The sequence below is a fragment of the Chionomys nivalis genome, chromosome 1 (genome assembly GCF_950005125.1).
Source record: "Chionomys nivalis chromosome 1, mChiNiv1.1, whole genome shotgun sequence".
In the NCBI taxonomy this organism is placed as follows: Eukaryota; Metazoa; Chordata; class Mammalia; order Rodentia; family Cricetidae; genus Chionomys; species Chionomys nivalis.
The window spans coordinates 150,533,973-150,554,167 of NC_080086.1; the positions used below are offsets into that span (position 1 = coordinate 150,533,973).

Sequence of the window (20,195 nt, forward strand, 5' to 3'; positions counted from 1 at the left end):
TAATAAAGAAGCTGCTTTGGTCCATGGCAGGGCAGAATATAGCCAGGCTGTAATATATATATATATATAAAGCAGAGTCAATGGATGCCATGTAGCTGCTGAAAAAGGCAGATGCCATGTAGCTGCCCAAGAAGCAAGAGGTAACAAACTACAAGCCTCGTGGTAAAATATAAAATAATAGAAAATTTAAGATAGAAGAGCTAGCTAGAAATACGCTTGAGTTGTTGACCAAACAGTGTTGTAATTAATAAAGTTTCTGTGTGATTATTTGGGTCTTGGTGGCTGGGAAATGAAAGTGCAGTCTTCATTTACAGAATGGTGCCCAACGTTTGGCAGTATACATCCACATAAAGCCCAAGAAAACTTAAAAAAATAAGGCTTCTAGGTCCACAAAAAACATGAGTCAATTGGAGCTTCTTGGTAGCTGTGTTCTTTCAGAAAGGCTCTGTTTGCTGCTGGTGAGCAGAGGGCATGGCTTCTTTAAGAGCCAGCTTGCTGGTTCATGCTGGTTGCACAAATAGCTCTGGCTCTTCTGGGAGGTTCAGTTACAGAGCATTTAAAAGGGTTTGTGAGCAGAGTGTTACAAGTTTATTAACGGCAACATAGACCTGATACATCCCTAGAACTGAGGTGGTGAGCATGGCTCAAGAGCTGGCAGTAAATGTAACTCCACTATGTTGGACTGGGCAGAGCCAGCAGGCAAAGCAGCCTTGGTCCTAGCCATGCCCACTTAGCATTAAAAAAAAGAGGCACTCCTGGTCAGAAAAGGAGTATAGATATGTATAAGAGACAGATTCAGACAAAAAAAAAAAGACCTCTAAATAGGTCACAGTGTTGGATAAATGTATGTAGGCTGGGAGAGAGAGGAAAAAGAGTATAGACAGTTATAAAAAGCAGTATATAAAAGAGTACAGACAGACATAGATTAAAGGATTCAAGATAATAAATATAAAAAAGTAATAGAAAAAAGCCATGTAAAGATGGAATATACACAGAGAGTGTGGATTATATATATTATTGTATTTTCTTTGGATTTTTTGACTGCAGAGAGATGTTTAATTCTGGGGGCTGTTGAGCTAAACCAACATATATATTTTAAAGGTATCTTGACTTCAAAATTTGAGTCTAAGGATATGTTACTTTGGAAAAGAGGTTCTGCTTTTGTTTCCACAGAAGATGAGAACCTGTGGATTCCTTCCAGAATAATGTGGTTTGATAGAACAAGACCTCCTGAAAGGTCTCTGTGAACCCTAAAAATACTTCACCCAACAAACAGCAGGAAGCAGTTTAGAGAAAACTATGCCCAAATTCAGAAAATGATTGTTGATAAGTGCTTGTTTTCATTTAAAGGAGATTGATTATAAATGGTTAATAGTTACAATCAAGGTCTTTCTAAAGTAAAAAATATAAAAGGGGTATAATATAGAGATGAATATTTTGCATTGGTATGGATCTTGGTCTACTGATACAAATTTAAGGTTGATTTGTTACACTGTGTATATGTATATCTGCTCTTGTTCAAGGTATCGTGTTTGTGCAGCTCATTTAAAAATGTAATGTATAATTAAGAAATACAGGTTAATAGTCATCTATAATAACCAAACTTTTAGTCATGTTATTAGGCTTTTCAGCTATATAGAGATATATTTCAGTTAGATAATCTTCAACAATTCAAAGATCTACAGAATATGGCATTTATTAGGTTTTTTTTAAAAGAACTTAGACTTTTCTCGACAGTAAGACATGCCTGCTTCTGGCAGCACCAATTACTTCAGAGAAGTTGATGGGCATTGAAGAAACTTGTCATGGAATTTGTCTTCAATGTGACAAGGCTAGCCATTTGGACAAGAAACTGCTCTTATGTGGACTGCTTTACAATATGCTATGTGAAATGAACATGCAGGATCCACAGAAAAGTGATTGCTGAACTTTCCAAAAGATGGGATGGTCCTTCAGGGTTCCTGCTTCATGAAAGAGTCTGCCAGACATTCTGAAGGACACAGAGGAAAGCAGCTGATGAACTTTGCCAGTACAGGACATAACAGATCTTCAAATTTCCTGCTTCATACAAGATACTATGGGCCTGTTGGCTGAAGATGGATGCCCCAATATTACAGAAGAACTTTGGGTGGCTGTTCAGGCAGCAAGATGTCTCTGTCAATTCTAGAGCTTTGCATTGCTTAAAATGTACTTCTTGTTTGCTTAGGTAATCTTATATCCTTCTGGGGTCTTGGAAGAGTTGAAGACAGATAGTTATAGTTTCCCTTAGTTATGATAAAGGACAAATTAGACATAAAACTTTAGGCTCACAAAGATAGGATAGATGATAGAGTATTTTCCTTAATTTGCCAAATCTAAATGGACTAAATATTGTAACTGTAATTCTTGCTTGATACCTGTTTTGTTATATGTGATGTTAATATGTTAAAGTTAAAACCTTCCTGATGTGGGAAGTTCTTCTGTATATGTGTTGCTTTTATTGGTTAATGAATAAAGAAGCTGCCTTGGCCTGTGATAGGGCAGAGTAGAGCTAGGTGAAAAAAACTAAGCTGAATGCTGGGAGAAAAAAGGCAGAGTCGGTGAGAAGCCATGCAGCCACTGCCAGAGACAGACACCTTCACTGGAGCCTACTGAAACTTGGCTGGTAGGCCATGACCTCATGGTGATACACAGATTAATGGAGACGGGTTAGTTTAGAATATAAGAGTTAGCCAATAAGAAGCTAGAGCTAATAGGTCAAGCAGTGATTTAACTAATACAGTTTCTGTGTGGTTATTTCAAGTCTGGGCATCTGGGAACGAAATACAGCCTCCCACAACACCTTCCTTTTTATTTATACAGAAAAGGGGAGATGATGTGGGATTCCCTTCTGTATGCTATGAATATATTTTATTATCATTTGTTAATAAAGAAGCTCCTTTGGTCTATGGCAGGGCAGAATATAGCCAGGCTGTAAGAGATATATAGAGTAGGTGAAGTCAATGAGACACCATGTAGCTGTCCAAGAAGCAAGAGGTAACAAACCACGAGCCTTGTGGCAAAATATAAAATAATAGAAATGGGTTAATTTAAGATATAAGAGCTAGCTAGAAATACACCTGAGTCATTGGCCAAACAGTGTTGTAATTAATATAGTTTCTGTGTGATTATTTGGGTCTGGGTAGCTGGGAAACAAAAGTGTAATCTTCGTTTACACTAGGGCTGGGACATAGCTCAGCTGGTAAAGAGTTCTTGCCTAGCATGCATAAGACCCTGGTTTTGATACCTGGTACTGCATAAACCAGCACTCCTATAATCCCAGCACTTGGGGTGAGGGAGGAGGATAAGGAGTGCCAGGTCATCTTCTGAAACATATTAGGTTCAATGCTAGCTAGCCTGGGTTACATGAAACCCTTTTTTCACTGAAAGAAGAGGAAGAGGAGGAGGAAACAACAGAGGCAGATGAAAAGGGAGTAGTGGGGGGCCTGAATGAGTGAGACTTTGTAGCTGGGTAGCTTAGGAAGAGAGAGGGTCACAAGGGTGTGTGGAGGAGCAGGCTTCAGCCTGAGTAATTACCCAGAACACAGATAGAAACACAGCAGAGCTGTGAACGTGCTCAGATCTCTAGATTATTTCCCGGAGTCTTGTGGCTTTGCTCTGTTATCAACTCTCTAACACATTCTGAACACTTAGCCAATCGATTCCTGCTTGGATCATTTTCTCCTGCTGCTGCCAAGACAGCAGGGAGGCCCATTGAGAGGAGTGACAGGCCCTTCCTCTTAAAGGAGAATGCCAGAAACTTTCAAAGGAACTGGGTTCTAATTTTTTGGTCCTCCTTTCTCTCTTTGCATCCTCATGGCAACAGAGAACACCCAGCTTGATCTTGCCTACAGCTCTGAGATTTAAGGTTTATAGAGCTGCTGGGTGGGCAGTTTTGAAGAGAGCTTTTAGTTTTTGTGTTCTTTTTCTTTCTTGGCCCTGCACAACTAGTTAAGTACAGGAAATAAGATTGCATTATTCAGTTACTCATGGGCTAAGTTCCATGAGTTAGACAATCTCTAAGACCCAATTATTTTATTCTTGCCATCTTCGTATGCATACAAATATGCATCATTGAAAGATGTTTATCCACAGTTCCTTTGAGAGCCTAGTGCTGGGCTGCTTCAGAGCTCAGGCTGGTAGGTGTGACATGTATCACAAGGCCATGAACAGTTCTATACAGGAGCTGCTCTCCTTCCAGGGTGAAGTCATTGCCAGGGAGAAGCACAAGGAGAGATGCCTTTCTTGCCAACGAAAGCTCCCTCAGACATTTCTCTCATTCCCAGCTGAATTCAGGCTACAAATGAGAGAGGCTAGCCTAGCACTCCCAGGGAAATGCACCCTGGGTTAATAGGCATTCAGTAGCCAGAGTTTTGCCTGGATTGGAGAGCACATACTTCCTTGGTAACACGATTATCAAAGATTGTGCTTTCCTTTTTATAGAAGGTGAGATTTGTACCTCTGTGGGTGTTTTGCCCTAGGCATGGTTAAAGCAGAGGCAATTGGTACCTGATTCATAGGAGCATCCAATCCAAGCAGGACAGGAGGGTGCTTTGAGCACCATTTTCATTGGCCCAGGCTGCCATAACACAATACTCTGGCTTGCCTGTTGAACAACAGACTTTTTTTTTTTTTTCAGTTCTAGAGGGTGGAACTCTGAGAGCAGGATGCTGGTGTGACAGGGTCCTGGTAGGGCCTTTTCTTCATTTGCAGGCAGCCTTCCTTTATACCCTGACAGGGTGTTTTATGGAACAGCAATCCCCTTTTCTTGTAAATCAAAGCACATTCTAGGCAGGTATTGGCTACCATAGGCTTCAAAGGCCATGAGGGGTTATTTTTAGCAGTCAACAGAACACTGATGACTACTTTTGGCAGAGCTAGTGTTATGGATTGATTAGCATCTCCTAAAGGGACATGCTGAAGTCTTAACCTTTGGTATCTGTAAGTGTAATCTTATTCAGAACACATTTGCCTATGTGAGTAAATTAATTCAATATAACTGACTGCCTTAGGGAGAACATCAAGGGCTGGGGAGATGGCTGAGTAAAGCACTTGCTGTATAAGCCCAAGGATTTCAGTTTGATTCTTAGAACCTATGAGAAAGATTCAAGTGTGGTGTGCACTTGTAATATCAGTGCTGGCAGGTGAGGATAGGTAGATTCTTTGGGTTCACAGACCAGTCAGCCTAGCCCACTTGAGGAGTCCCAGGCCAGTGAGAGACTCTGCCTCCAAAAACAAAAGGTGGATGGTGCCTGAGGAACGATATCTAAGGCTGATCCAGATCTGGCCTCTATATGCATGCACACACCTGTGCATGAACATCTGCACACATATGCAGATTTGAGAAAGGGAAGGAGGGAGGAGAAGGAGGGAGGGAGGAAGGGAGGGAGGGAGAGATAGAGGATAATCCCACAGAAAACGAATAAACACACATGCTTAACACTATAGGCAGATATAAACACACACACACACACACACAGACACACACACACACACACACACAAGCGAAGGAACCCAAGAGGTGCCAGCAGCTCCTGGAAGTGGGTAAGAGGCACAGAACAGACCCTCCCTTCAGCCTTTAGAGAACATAGCCCCATCTATGTCTTGATATTGGCCTCTAGGCCTCTTGAATGGTCCTTCCATTTGTGGTGACTTCTTGTGACACATCCACTAGGAGAAAGGCACTGGTTAGGGAAACAAAAGGGGTAACAGCTGGGGACACTGCTTCCTCAGTTTCTTCTCTCTCCCTCTCAGAGGGAGGTCATCAGTATAGTTCTGCAGCATGGAACTGCTGCCGCCATGTTGAAAGTGAAGAGGATAAGCCAGTGTGTAGGGTCTGCTGGAACAGAATGTATAGGCTTCTGAGGACACCATTGAATTGCTGAGCTGTCTGAGTTACACAATGGGAGCACGATTTGCTCATTCTAGGGGGGAGTCTAGTTACGCTTGTGTTGAGCTGGCTGCCTACATCTTTTTGATTGGCACAGGGGTCTACAACATCTTTTTGATTGGGACAGGGCCTAACTCTGTAGCCCAGGATGGCCTTGAATGTTCCATCTTCTCTCTACAGCCTCCCAAGAGAGGGAAAAACAGGCATAACCCTGACACAAAAACATCTTTGATAATCTTCAGGGTTAGTGGTGTCTAGAGGAAATTGCTGGAGTCAGAAATATCTTTCTCCTATCCGTGACCGAGTGGCTATCATGCCCAGTAAGTCCTATGTCATGGAGACGATCCCAGGGAAGGCACACGCTTTGTGACCAGCCAGTCTGAAGCTTCTGTAACAGCTTCTTCCTGGTGAAGTGAACAGGACAACATTTGGGCTCCGGGGTGGCCTGGCTTTGCTAGTTTCCTCTCCCAGAAGTGTACAGACAATCCACATTCCCCTCCACCTAGTCACTCTCTCTGCCTACCTTCAGTGGCTTCGGGAGAAGTCTCCTTGATCTAAAAGTCAAGGTTGGGGGGGCCCTAATGGCTTTCTGGGCACCTTACACTTCCGGCATCCACCATTTGTATTGTCATCGCCTGATCGCTGGCGCTACGTCTCACTAGACTGGGGCCAGGTACCGTGGACATCTTGTTGACTGTTTGTGTTAGCTACTTTCTCTTGCTGTGACAAAATACCGGAAGTCTCATTTTGCTCATAGTTTGAGCATAACATCCTTGCTGTGGCAACAGAAGGGTGAGGCATCTGGTCATACCTGGGATCCCAACCACATTTAGGATGGGTCTTCCCACCTCAATCAACACAGCGTAGAAACCCCCTCACAGACATGCCTAGAGGTTTGTTCCTAGGTGTTCTGGGGCCTGTCCAGTTGTCAATCAATATTAACTATCAATTGTACTTTTTTTTTTTTTTAAAAATCTTTTGACTATTTGCTCTTTTGGGGTCTGCCACCCAGCCCCCAAATAAATACTCAGAGACTTATCCTTACTTATGAATACCTGCACTTAGTTTGTGTTTCCAGCCAGCTATTCTTAAACTATCCCATCTACCCTTTGCCTCTGGACTTTTATCTTTTTCCATTCTATACACCTTCCTTTACTTCTTACTCTGTGACTTGCTGTAGAGCTGGGTGGCTGGTCCATGGTGTCTTCTCTCCTTCTCCCGTTCTTGCTTCTCTTTCTCTTTTTCCTCCTTTTATTTATTCTCTGCCAGCCCTGCCTATTTCTCTCTCCTGCCTAGCTATTGGCCCTTCAGCTCTTTATTAGACCAATTAGGTGTTTTAGACAGGCACAGTAACAGAGCTTCACGGCGTTAAACAAATTCAACATAAAAGAATAGAACACACCTTTGCACCATTAAACAAATATTCCACAGCATAAACAAATGTAACACATCTTCAACTAATATTCCACAACAATCAATTATACTGTAAAAACATGACCAATATAATAAATGTCCATCAGGTCAATGACACTAAAATATATGCCAGTGCCAATGAACTGTAATAGGGACTTTGCTGTTTTGGCCCAGGTTTCAAAAATAAACACACAAACAAACCAAGCTGGGCAGGGCCTTGGTAACATGCACAGAAGGAAAGACAGCCTTGTCTCTGGATCCGGGTCCCATTTGGGACCTTCCATACTCTTCACCTTTCTTCCACTTCTCTCTAGTTCCCCTGGATATTTTCTAGGTGTAGGATTTACTTGCTTCCTTGCAGGCAGGGGGAAGAAAAGATACTGAGTTACCGAATCTAATTGTTCTCCTGTGGAAAAACACAATGCTTTAAGTCCCAGTAAAGACCAAGTGTATTCATATGTCTCTAGAAAGTTCCTCAGGCATCACGTCAAGACTTTACAGGGTAAGGAGTCGGGTACAACGGTACTTCCGGTACCTTAAGAACACTGTAGGGAGGTGTTTTTCTTTTTTGGTCTCTGGTTTCCACAATTTGTTGGACAATCACCCTCTATTTGACATTAGAAAATAATTCCTACTAATAATGTTGGTATGGTGCTGGCTAAGGTCATTTATTTCTCAAGACTAGCTGCATATTTGTTGATTTTCCCTCAGGATAAACCATGCAATGCTCTAGCAGACAGACAGTTAAAAGTATTTTTTCCTACAGTGAAGGTTATTCATTCAACATACAGAAGATTTCCATCTGGGCACCGAATGTGTTAAGCATGAGGCCCCATACTAGGATAACCCAGAGTCCAGAGGAGATGAACAATGACCAATAAATTAGTGCCCAAGTCAGCTTTAAGCGTTAGGAATAAAATCATGATATTGTTCGGGTGGAAAATGAAGTGAACACTTGAAATGAGAATTAAGAGAAGAGAAAAATGGGCTGGAGAGATGGTTCAGCAATCAAGAGCACTTGCTGCTCTTCCAGGGCACACAGGCCCAGTACCTAGAACCTGCGTCAGGAAGCTCATAACTGTCTCTAACTCCAGCTCCAGGCGACCCTAAGCCTCCAAGAGCATCTCCTCTCACAAACACATACCAACACACACACACACACACACACACACACACACACACACACACTCTAAAAATAAATCTTGAAAAAAATGCAACTTGAAAAAAAAAGAGAGAAGATAAAGAATTCAGGTCTTGTAAATAGGGTCATATTCACCTTATGCCAGTTAAAAATAAACTCCAATCTCTTCAACTGGATGGATGCGTAGGCTAAAAACGCCTCGCTGCCAGCACTAAGGATGGCTGACAAGAGGGCGGAGCGTGCGCGTCCCCGATTGGCCAACGATAGAGTGACGTCACTCACCGGCGGCGCCTCTGGGCTCCCGGTGGCGGCACTCGCGGCCAACCGACGTCGCGGCACTAGCAGCCGGTCTTGACTGAGACAGGCGAGGATCGAGCGCCTCGTGGCCGAGCATGGCGGGCTCGCTGCCTCCCTGCGTGGTTGACTGCGGCACCGGGTAAGAGCCGCGCCCCATCACGCCCTCTTCGCTGGGCGTCCCGAAGCCCTTTCCCCGCGGGGTCAGACGGCGGGAGGAGCGCGGAGGGGTGATGCGCTGAGGGCTGGAGCTCAGTCTGAGGGAATGGGGAGTTTGAGGGATGGGGCTCGATCTGGGGGATGGGGAGCTGAGGGGACGGTACTCAATCCGAGGGCATAGAGAGCTGAGGGATGGGGCTCTGAGAAGATGGGGTGCTGAGGGGATGGAGCTCCGGGGTTCCTGGGCGGGCTGCACCTCGCGGGGATGCTGCTGCAGATGCTTTCGCTGCAGGCCTTACACCTGAGAGTTCACGCTGTGTCCGTGTCTGCCCCCCCCCACCACCACCACCTTGGTGCTTGTCACCGGTCCTCTTGTGCTCTCACGAGCGTGTCACCTTTCCCTGCTGATGTACCAACCACCTACTCGTGGAGATGTTTACACGTGCCCTGCCAACTTGACACCCGGTCCCCCTTCCCACTCAGCTCTTTTCCATTCTGGAATGGCACAGCCAAGCTCAGCTCCTGCTTTGGTTTGCATGCACTCAGTCTTTGCTCTTTAAAACACACACGCACACACACCCCAATGCATTTTAAAAAAAGACTTCCATTTTGAAAAATAAAAGTCTAAATTTGGGGATTCTTCTCCCCCCTTTTTTTGGGGGGGAGGGGGAGATAATTCTTTTCTTTTTTGGTAATGTTAATTTTTCAGAAAAGACCTCAGGGAATGTTTTGCGTTGTCAGTTGGCTCAGACCTTAGCTGCTTTTAGGAAGGTAGCTGCCGAACCCTCCGACCTAGGAGTTTGGAATACCTGCCGACAAAGTACTTCATGAATAGCTTGCAAGTAAATTTAACCTCTTAATGCGTTTTCGTAGGGATGGTAGACCTTTGTCACCAAATATGCTGTGGCATGTTCACCTTACCTGCGATTTTTTTTTTTTTTGTAGAAAAATATACTTAGTTTGGTTTCCTTGACAACCTTGTGGGGGTGTCTTCTAATTTGCTACAGTCCATCTCCTGCCGATATGTCTTCCCTTTTGTTGCTCAGGGGCCAGCAGTGGTTACAAGCTGGAAAACACTTTATTTGTGCTAATTTTTCTTTTGGAAATACACACTATAGAGGAGTTTTGTGGCCGGGCCGTGCGTTTGAGGAGTTGCTTGCTTCTCCAAACACAAGCTCTAATCAGTATTGCTCTGAAAACCCTACTGCCCATTTGCAACTCCTGGAAGGCACAGTCTCATCCTGCACCTGACACTCCCTTCAGCCTGGTGGAGTCAGGGACGAAGGCAATATGTAAAGGCTCTCATTTTAATGCCTGCATGTGAGATTTTGGTGGTGTTCAAACTGCTGAGATAGAAAGCATTGCATAGTGGTAGCAGGAAAACAATGTTCAGTGCTTTATTTCATATTAGTAAACCGAGATCTTATTCGTTGTTCTTGCTATAACTATCTAAAATGTGCTCAGTTTTGACCTTTTGAAGTGAGTGATTACTGTTTCTTTCACCTCCAGTGGCTCACCATGGCCTAAAGCTGTGCTGCAGGCTGCCATAGGCTTTAGATACAGTGACATGGAAACCTGGAGGTTTCCTCCGGGTGTTTGTGCCGTAGAAGCCCCGGTGATTATTGTCAGTCCCGAGTGTCCAGTGTGCGAGCAGAAGGAAGATTGCATAGCCTAAATTTACCAGCTTCCATATATTAGTAATTCTTGTATTTCTTAGAGCGCTCCATCATTTTGGACTGAGTTTGGCCTCAGAATAGAACAAAATATAGAATGCAGCTAAAGATAATAGAGATTGAGGAATAGAATAGACTTGGGCGATCACAGTGGGTGCTCCTGATGAAATGAGCAGGGTTTGTTGTTGTTGTTTTATTTTATGCTTTGGTGGTGGTGGATTTTGAACCTAGGGACTTTGTAAGAGATGCCTCTACTACTGAATTGTACTGTGAGTCCCAGTCTTGTCTGTGTGTGTGTGTCCCCTCTCTATCTCTCTTTCTCTCTGTCTCTCTGTTTCTGTCTTTCTCTCTCTGCCCCTCCCTTAATCTTCTCATTGTACAACAGAGGCTTGCCTAGAGCTCCCTAGCTGATACTGAACTTGGAGAAATCCTCCTGCCTCAGCCTCCTAAGTGTTAGGATTACAGGTGTGAGCCGTCATGCTCCTTTGACTTGTGTTTTATAGTAAATATATTTCTTCTGGTGATCTCAAATCTGATATGCCCTCAGACCAGCTGAGTGTACATGAGGATGCTGGGACCAAGATAGTAACAGACAAAGGTATCTACGAGATCCAAAAGGAAAGTTTCAGTTATTTAAGGGATGGCTAGGTTGCTGAACTCCCAGAGGAAAACTCCATAAATCCAGTCTCACATCTCAACCAAATGTCTAAAGTAGTTTTCCAGAGTTAAACCAATTTCTAAGTAATTCCAAGTCGACTGAGAACCGGGAGGGAACAAAATCCAGCGTGTACCCGAAGTCTCAGCAGTTTCAATATTTGCTTGTCGTTCTGCATCCTGCATGTAGTGGCTAAAAGAGGCTTGCAGGCACCTTCTACTTAGGGGTTTCACTGTCTACTTTCTGAGAGCAAGGACTTATATAATGGAAGACCAGTGACTAAAGTCAGAACAATGAACATTTATGTGGACCACTGTTCTATCTGCAAGCTGGATTTGTGAACGCTTTCATTTCTTGTCTTTCTTGGAGGCAAACCCTGTCTACCATTGTACCATACAATGTTGCATTTGGTGGCCATCTTTTTATTTTATCTTTATTTTATGTGCATTGGTCTTTTGCCTGTATCTGTGTGAGGGTATTAAATTCCTTGGAACTGGAGTTACACTCTTGAGCTGCTATGAGGAATTGAACCCTGGTCCTCTGGAAGAGCAGCCAGTGCTCTTAACTGCCATCTCCCCCCACCCCCACTTTTTTTTAAAGGGATGGAATGGAGGTCCTTTATGTAGCCCAGGTCTTAGCTTGTGGTCTTTTACTTCAGCCTTCTGAAGGCTGGGATTATAGGCATGTACTGCCACACCTGGTCACTATGTCATCTATGTCTCATGTTTTCTGGAATAGTTCCTTAGTCTTTTTTTTTTCTTTGAAGATATTGTCACTTTGATAGTTATGTATAATGTCCCTCAGTTGGCTGTCTGGTGCTTCTGGTAGATGGAGGTTATGCAGTTTTTTGGTGTGCTACTGCTATCATTTATAACACGGGGTGACCAGAGGCTGGTCCCACCAGGAGTGGCGGATCACCTGAGGAAGAGTAAGGGGCTATGGAGGGGAGGGGAGAAGGGGAGAGAGAGAAGGGGTACCAGAGAAAGAGGAAAGAGAGAGGGGAGAGAGAAGAAAGAAGGTAGAGATGCAGAGGTTACCTCTTCAGAACATTCCCGCCACTGACTGTCAAGTGCTGGGATCTAAGGTGTTGCCCAGCTCTTGTTTTTTTCTTTTAATTTGTTCACTATTATATGTCCTTAAGGCATTTTTATACTTCATTAGTTTTGGTTGACTCTCTCCTTCATCCCCTATATCTTTGCCCCTTTAAGCCTTTAAACACCCTGGCCTTCTCCTTTTGCTTGGTATCACATAACTTCTGTTGCCTGCCTCACCAAACAATCTCTCTCCCTTCTCATGGGTCCCTTTCTAGTTTCCTGGGCTCTATACATACTCCCACATATGCATGTATTAAAATTAGAAGCTAGGACCCGCGTTTTAAAGATTATCTGGTATTTGTCATTCTGAGCCTGGAATATCATATTTTCAATTCCACACATTTTAATGTGAATTTCATTTTCTTTATGGTTGAATAAAATTCCATTGTTATAGGCACCACCTTTTCCTTGTCCATTCCTTAAGTGATGGCCGTCTAGGCTGTTTTTCTTAGTCGTTGTGAATACAGCAGCGAATAGATGTAGATGTGCAAGAGTCCCTGAGCTAAGGGTCAGACTTCTTTGGGTATATATCCAGGGGTGGTACAGCTAGGTCATGGAATTTCTTTTTTCAGTTTTTACAGTGGCTGCATAGGTTTACATCCCCACTGGCCATGACTAGGGTTCTCTTCCTCACCTCCTTGCTGGCATTTGTTATCATCCGCTTTCTTGTTCATGATCATTCTAGCTCGAGTGAGATGAACTCTCAAAGAAGTTGAAAACTTTTTAGACCTTGAAATTTTATGTGTGTGCATTTTTCGCCTGCATGTGTGCATGTGTGAAGTGCCCGTGCAGGGCAGAAGAGGGCACTGATCTCATTGTGTGAAGTGCCCGTGGAGGGCAGAAGAGGGCACTGATTTCATTCTCGATGTGGTTTCAATTGGTATGTCAAGTGTGTATCAGCTGTGTGAGTCTTCTGATGGAGTCTAGGGTCTCTTATATAGATCCATTCATCTATGGTGAGGATTCTTTGACCTCTTTTCCTAGATGTGTCCCTTTTATTTCCATCTCTTACTACTCTGGCTAAGACATCGAGCCCTCTGTGGAGTAGGAATGGAGAGTGTGGACACCTGGTCTTGTTCCTGATCTCAGGAGAAAAGATTTCATGAAGTTTTCCATTTACTATGAGCTGGCTCTAAGTTGGTCATAGATAGCCTTTATAATGTTGGTAGGTGGTCTCTCCATTTTTAGTTTTAATTATAAAGGGATATTGTATTTTTTCCAAAGCCTTTTCTGCCTCTCTTGAGGTGGTAATGTGATTTCTGTCTTGGGTTCATTTGTGATGTATTTCTTGATTTGCATGTATGGAACCATCCGTGTGTCTCCGGAACAGAGCCTACTTCATTGTGGTGGATGATTTTTTTTTTAAAATGTGATCTTGAATTCTGTCTGCAAGTATTTTTTGATAATTCTTTTGTCTGAGTTCATCGGGAAGGTTAATCTGTAATTTGTGTTTGTGTATGTGTGTGTTCATCTGCTTTTGGTATTTGCCTCCATAAGATGAATTTGAAGTATTCCTTTTCTATTTTATGGAGTAGTTTGAGAAGGATCGATGTTAGTTTTTCTTTAAAGGTCTGGTACAGTTAGTGTATTCTTCCAGGCCTAGCCTATGTTTTCCAATTGGGAGATTAATTCTCATATAATACATCCTGACTGCAGCTTCCCCTCCTTCCATTCCCCCAGTCCCCTTCCTCACTGCCCCTATTCCCCAGGTCCATGCCCCCTTCTCCTCCTAGAAAAGAGCAGGCCTTCAAGGGACATCAACTGAATATGATACAACAAGATACAATAACAGATACCGATGAAACTTAGAAAATCATAAGGAGACACCTTAAAAACTTATATTCTACTAAAGTGGAAAACTCTAGAAGAAATAGATGAGCTTGTAGATATTTTCCATTTCATCTCTAATTTTGTTAATTTGTATCTTTTCTCATTTTGGTTTGTCTGACCAAGGAGTTATTGATCTATTTTTATATTTTAAAGAAACATTGTTTCATCAATTTTTTGTATTTTTGCCTTGATTATTTTATTATTATTATTAGTTTTTTTTTGAGATGGGTTTTTCTGTAGCTTTGTAGCCTGTCCTGGAACTAACTTTTATAGATCAGGCTGGCCTCGAACTCGTAGAGATCTGCCTGCCTCTGACTCCCAAGTGCTGGGATTAAAGGTGTGCGCCACCACCGCCTGGCTAATATCTTAAAAGATTAAAACAATCACAGTTATTTATTTGGAAGCTGTGTGTTGTGTGGGTGCACATGCATGCACACATAGTCGTGCACACATGCCATGGCACACCCACCACAGCACGCATGTGGAGGTCAGAGGATAGACAGTTTGTGTTGCATGCTTCCTGGGGATCAAGTTCAGCTTGTCAATCTTGGTGGCCAAACCTTTACCTGCTGAGCTGTCGCTCTAGTCCCCTTTTCTTGACCTTAATGATTTTACATCTGCTGCTGGTGAGCTTGACTAATCTTGTTTTCCAAGGCTATAAAGTACGTAATTAAATAAAGATATAAATATCTTAATTAAGATATAAATTAAATATCTTATAAATATCTTAATATTTACTTGAGATTGCTCTGATTTTCTTGTGTAGGTCCTTATCGGTATGGATTTCCCTTTGAGAGCTAGTTTCATTGTATTGTAGGGGGTTTTGGCATGTTGTGTTGTCTTCGTTTGTTTCCAGACATTTTAAGATCTCCTTCTTCATTTCTTCAGAAAACTGTTTATTATTAAACAGTGTATTATTTAATTTCTGTGAGTTTGTGGGTTTTCTTTAGTTTCTCCTGCTGCTGATTTCTAGTTTTATTCCATTGTGGTTAGATGGGATACAAAAAGTTATTTTAGTTTTCTTGTATGTGTTGAGACTTGTTCTCTGTCCTAATATGTAATCTATTCTAGGACCTTCCATGGGCTGCTGAAGAGGATGTGTATTCTGCAGTGTTTGGATGAAATGTTCTGTAGTCATCTGTTAGGTCACTTTGATTTATGATGTCACTGAGACCTGTTGTTTATTATTTTTTGTTAGGATGACCTGTCTATCGATGGGAATGGAGCATTGAAGTCATTATTGCTGTGTGGAGTTAACTTCTGGCTTTATACCTAATAGTATTTATTCTGTGGAATTGGGTGCTCCCATGTTCATGAGTATGTTTAGAATTGTAATGTGTTCTTGATGGGCTGTTCCATTAGTTAGCATGGAACTTCTTAAAAAATCCCCACTGATGGGGCTGGAGAGATGGCTCAGCAGTTAAGAGCATGTACCACTGTTCTTGCAGAGTTCCGATCCCACCACCTATGTTGGGTGACTCAATCTCACATTTTTTGAGAATATGTCCTGGTTCTTTTTGTCTCGGTTTAATCTAAAGACTTCTGCAGTTAATTACCGTGACTGTTGATGGTCTTACCATATAAAGGTAACATGCTGAGCACCCTTTCTCTCACTAGGAGAACGCCAGTTGGGCTAAACTCAGTGCTGCTCAGTAGGGCTTAGTCCCCTGTAACTCAAGCTCCAGGCAGTCTGATGCCCTCCTCCGGTCTATCTGGTACTCCACTCCCTGAACACGTCCCCTCCCACATATGTGTAACTAAAAATAAAATCACAGTATCTTGGGCTGGAAAGGTGGCTCAGCAGTTAAGAGCGCATACTGCTACTGCAGAGGACTGGAGTTTACGTCCCAGTACCCACATGGTGGCTCACTGCCTGCATCTGGGGGAGTCTGACACCTTGGGCACCTACACACACACACACACACACACACACACACACACACACACACACACACACTTAAACAAATCTTTAAAAAGCCCACTGAATAGTTTTGGTTGAAGTCCAATCTTGTCAGATGCTAGAACAACTCCTGCTTATTTTCTGGCTGTTTGTTTGGAATATCTTTTCCATCCTTGACCCCAAGATAGTGTTTATCTTTGATGGTGAGGTGTATTTCGTGGATGCAGCAAACAAATGAATCTTGTCTTAAAATCCAGTCCCCTACTCTGTGTCTTTTGATTGAGGAGTGGAGACATTAGTAGTCAGGATTATTATCGAAAAATATGTATTCTCATAATTTTGCTGATTTTATAGTAATTGGAGTTATTCTAATTCTCATTTGTTAAACTACTGTTCCAGTATATTTATTTTTTCCCCTGTAGCCATTTTGTTGTGTTTATTATTCTCTGAGTCCAAATAATTTCTTTTGGAATGCTCCATAGAGCCTGGTTAATGAATACAAATCCTTTTAGTCTGCCTTTATTATAGAATGCTTTTCATCTCAATTATGACAATTTTATAGTAGTTAGTTATAGACAGTTTTATAGTAGTTAGTTGTAGTTTTATAGTAGTTAGTTATAGATAATTTTATAGTAGTTAGTTATAGACAGTTTTATAGTAGTTACTTATAGATAGTTTTATTGTAGTTAGTTATAGACAGTTTTATTGTAGTTAGTTATAGACAGTGTTATAGTTGAGTTAGCAGCTGTGGCCTTCCAGGACTTGAAATACATGGTTCCATGACCTTTTGACTTTTAAGATTTCTGTTGAGAAATCAGCTGTTATTCTGAGGGACCTGTCTTGGTATATGAGTTGGTGTTTCTCTCTTGCAGTTTCTAATACTTTTATTTTGTTCCGCATGTTTGATATTTTAACTCTGCTATGACACAGAGAGTTTCTTTTCTGGTCATTTCTGTTTGGCAGTGTTGTATGTGCTTCCTGTACCGAGTTAGGCCTCTTTTTACCTAGACTTGGGAAATAATTATATTGAAAATATTTTCTACAACTTTTGCATGGAGTTCTTTTTATATGCCCACATTTATAGATTTAATCTTTTTATGGTGTCCAAGAGACCTTGCATTACTATTCCTATATTTTAAAATATTTATTTATTGAGAAGAAAGAATGTAAGCATGTAAACATGCTTGCAGGTGCCCATCGAGTCAGGATGAGGGCATCAGCCTGGAGTTACGGGTGGTTGTGAGCCACTGTGTGGGTGCTTGCAACCAAACTCCATCCTCTGCCATATCAGCAACTGAGCCAGCTCTCCAGCCCGGGTTGTACATTTTTTAAAACTATGTTTTTGTCGTTGACTGAATACACTACTCTTCATGCCTTGTCTTCAGGCCTTGAGCTTCTGTCCTCTCTCTGACCTGTCCTATGGTCTGACCCCCACCCCCTTTCATTTGATGTCATTTCTAGCCTCGTTTCAGTTAGTTTTCTCTTCCCTGTTGAATTCCATTTCATATCTTGTATTTACCTCGTCACTCAGCTGTTTGTGTTTCCTTTTTAAAATCTTTTATTATTTCATTTTATGTGTATGGGTATTTTGCCAGCAGGTATGTCTGTATACCATGTCTGTACACTGCAGAGGCAAGAATAGGACAGTGCTTATAGAACTGAAGTTACAGATGGTTGGGATCCTTTGCAAGAGCAGCCAATGTTCTTAACCACTGAGCCGTCTCTTCAACCCCGGCCTCCCTGTTTGTGCTTTCTTGACATTTATTCAGAAGTTCACTCATGTCTTCATTTCTTTCCTTTTGCTTTAATAATTAAAATATTTTATGCATATAGGTGTTTTACCTAGACATATACAGACCACAGGGCTAGAAGAGGGCATCGGATCCCCTGGTTGTGAGCTGCCATGTGGGTGCTGGGAATTGACATTTCCCAGTCCTCTGGTAGAGCAGCTAGTCCTGCTAACCACGGAGCCATCTTTCGATAGCCCCATGACTTAATTTCTTTGACCACACCTGGCACCATTCTTCTGCCATCTCTGTCCAGAATGCCACGTGACTCACGCTTATTGGTCAAACATTATTTTGGGATTGGTAGATTTTAGAGGAGAGATTTTCTTGGATTTTTCATGTTTCTTGTGTTTGTTTTTTAAAAATTTGTTTAGTTGCCCTTCTTGTTTCAGTGGATGTATATGCAGTGTTTGGAGTGACCAGGTCCTAAGTAGGGTTAAGTCACTGTTTTTTTTTTTTGTTTGTTTGTTTTTTTGTTTTTTGTTTTTGTCTGTTAGACTGGTATTCAGGGCACCAGACTCTAACCTCACTCTTCCCTGTGAGTAGAACATTTTCTGTAACAGTAGCCACTACCCAGGGGTAGAATACTCTGAAAATAAAGTCATAGTTAGCTATGGAACATTTACCCCTTCAGTGACAGTCATTTTAGGCAGTAAAGAGACATTGATGGTACTGTGTATACTAACACGTTCGGGAATAAATGAAAAGGAAAAGAAGAAAAGACTCCAGAACAGGCTAGTATAGATGATAGAAAGAAGAGAGAGGTACAGAGAACGTGTTTAAGGACAAAAAGAAAACGTGGGGAGGGGAGGTGGCTCTGTGGTAAGAGTGCGTGTCTGGTGAGCACAAGGACCAGAGTTTGTATCCAGCATGCAGAAGGCGGTTGGGCATGGCAGCTTCCTGTAATCTCAGCACTCAGGAGGCATAGACCAGGAATCCCTGGACAGGCTGGTCACCTAGACATCTAGACTTGGCAGTCTGTGGGTTCAGCCAGAGACCTAGCCTCATTCAACAATGTGGAGATTGATTGAAGAAGACACCCAGTGCTCACTTTGAGCTTTCATGTGCACATGTTCATAGTGCACATATGCCTGTGTACCTGAGTACACAAGACTACCCACACCTATACATACACAAATACACACATACACACACACACAGGCAAAAACAAGCAGGGTAGGGATGAAGGAACGACAGCTAAAGGTGAAGTGAAGAGGTAAAGATGGACTACTAGATAGCACAGTTCCTGTCTCAGGAAACTGAGGCACAGGGACGGCAAACTAGGCCAGCCTGTGTTTTTTGGGAGTGGAAAGGACAGTCAAAAAGAATGAGGAAAGGGAAAAGGCAGTCTAGAGCAAGAAGAGCGTGGGTCGAGCTGGCCTGCCAAAGTGACACTGGGTGTGTGTGTGTGCACCTTTGGTCGTTTGTGCACTTTGTGTCTATGTATTTGGGGAATAAGCTCCTAGGAGTGGGATCTCTGGGCGGAAGGGCAAGCGGGTGTTCCCTGCAGTTTCGTATGCACGAGCTCTTGTCTGTGCCTGCAGGCGCACTATCACAGCATGTTGCCACAATTTGTGATTTTTTTTAAAAAACCAGCCTGGAAGATAAGCAGTGCTATCTCAGAATAGTTTTAACTTGAATTTCTTGTTAGGTGGGGGAGCTAGATATCTTTAATATGCTTTTTGTGTTTCTTTTTTATCTCCGTTTCTGTAGCTGTTCTTCTCTAGGTTTTGGTTTTCTGTTTTATTTTTAGAAGTTCTTCATATATTAGGATATGTGTGTGGGTGGGGTTCCACAGACACTCTTGATGATTTGCTAGGAAGACTCGTTACAGAACCGAAGCAGTCAGAAGGGAGCATGGGAAGGAATCTGTAGGAAATCCGGGACAAACTTCTGAGGCCTCTCTTCTCCTGTGCAGCGACAGGGTGCTCCAGCGACGGGGCGCACAGTGACAGGGTGTGCCAGCATTGGGGTGTGCCAGCAACAGGGTGCACAGCAACAGGGTGCAGTGACAGGGTGCATCAGCGACAGGGTGTGCCAGCATTGGGGTGTGCCAGCAACAGGGCGCACAGCGACGGGGTGCAGTGACAGGGTGCATCAGCGACAGAGTACTCCAGTGACAGGATGCATCAGTGATGGGTTGTGCCAGCAACAGGGTGCACAGTGACAGGATGCCCCAGCAACGGAGTGCACAGTGACAGGTGCCCCAGCAACGGAGTGCACAGTGACAGGTGCCCCAGCAGCGGGGTGCACAGTGACAGGTGCGCTAACAGTGGGGTGCACAGTGACAGGTGCGCTAGCAGTGGGGTGCACAGTGACAGGTGCGCTAGCGACAGGGTGT

General features: G+C 42.9%; 1 protein-coding gene across 1 annotated transcript in view; it reads left to right on the forward strand.

Moving 5' to 3' along the window:
- Positions 1-8,760: 8,760 nt before the first annotated feature.
- Actr3b (actin related protein 3B) overlaps positions 8,761-20,195 on the forward strand; it is a 102,132-nt gene continuing 90,697 nt past the window's right edge. Inside the window, exon 1 of the mRNA XM_057772846.1 lies at positions 8,761-8,898. Within this exon, the coding sequence (XP_057628829.1) occupies positions 8,855-8,898 (44 nt within the window). The 5' untranslated portion in view covers positions 8,761-8,854. The remainder of the gene's footprint in view (positions 8,899-20,195) is intronic.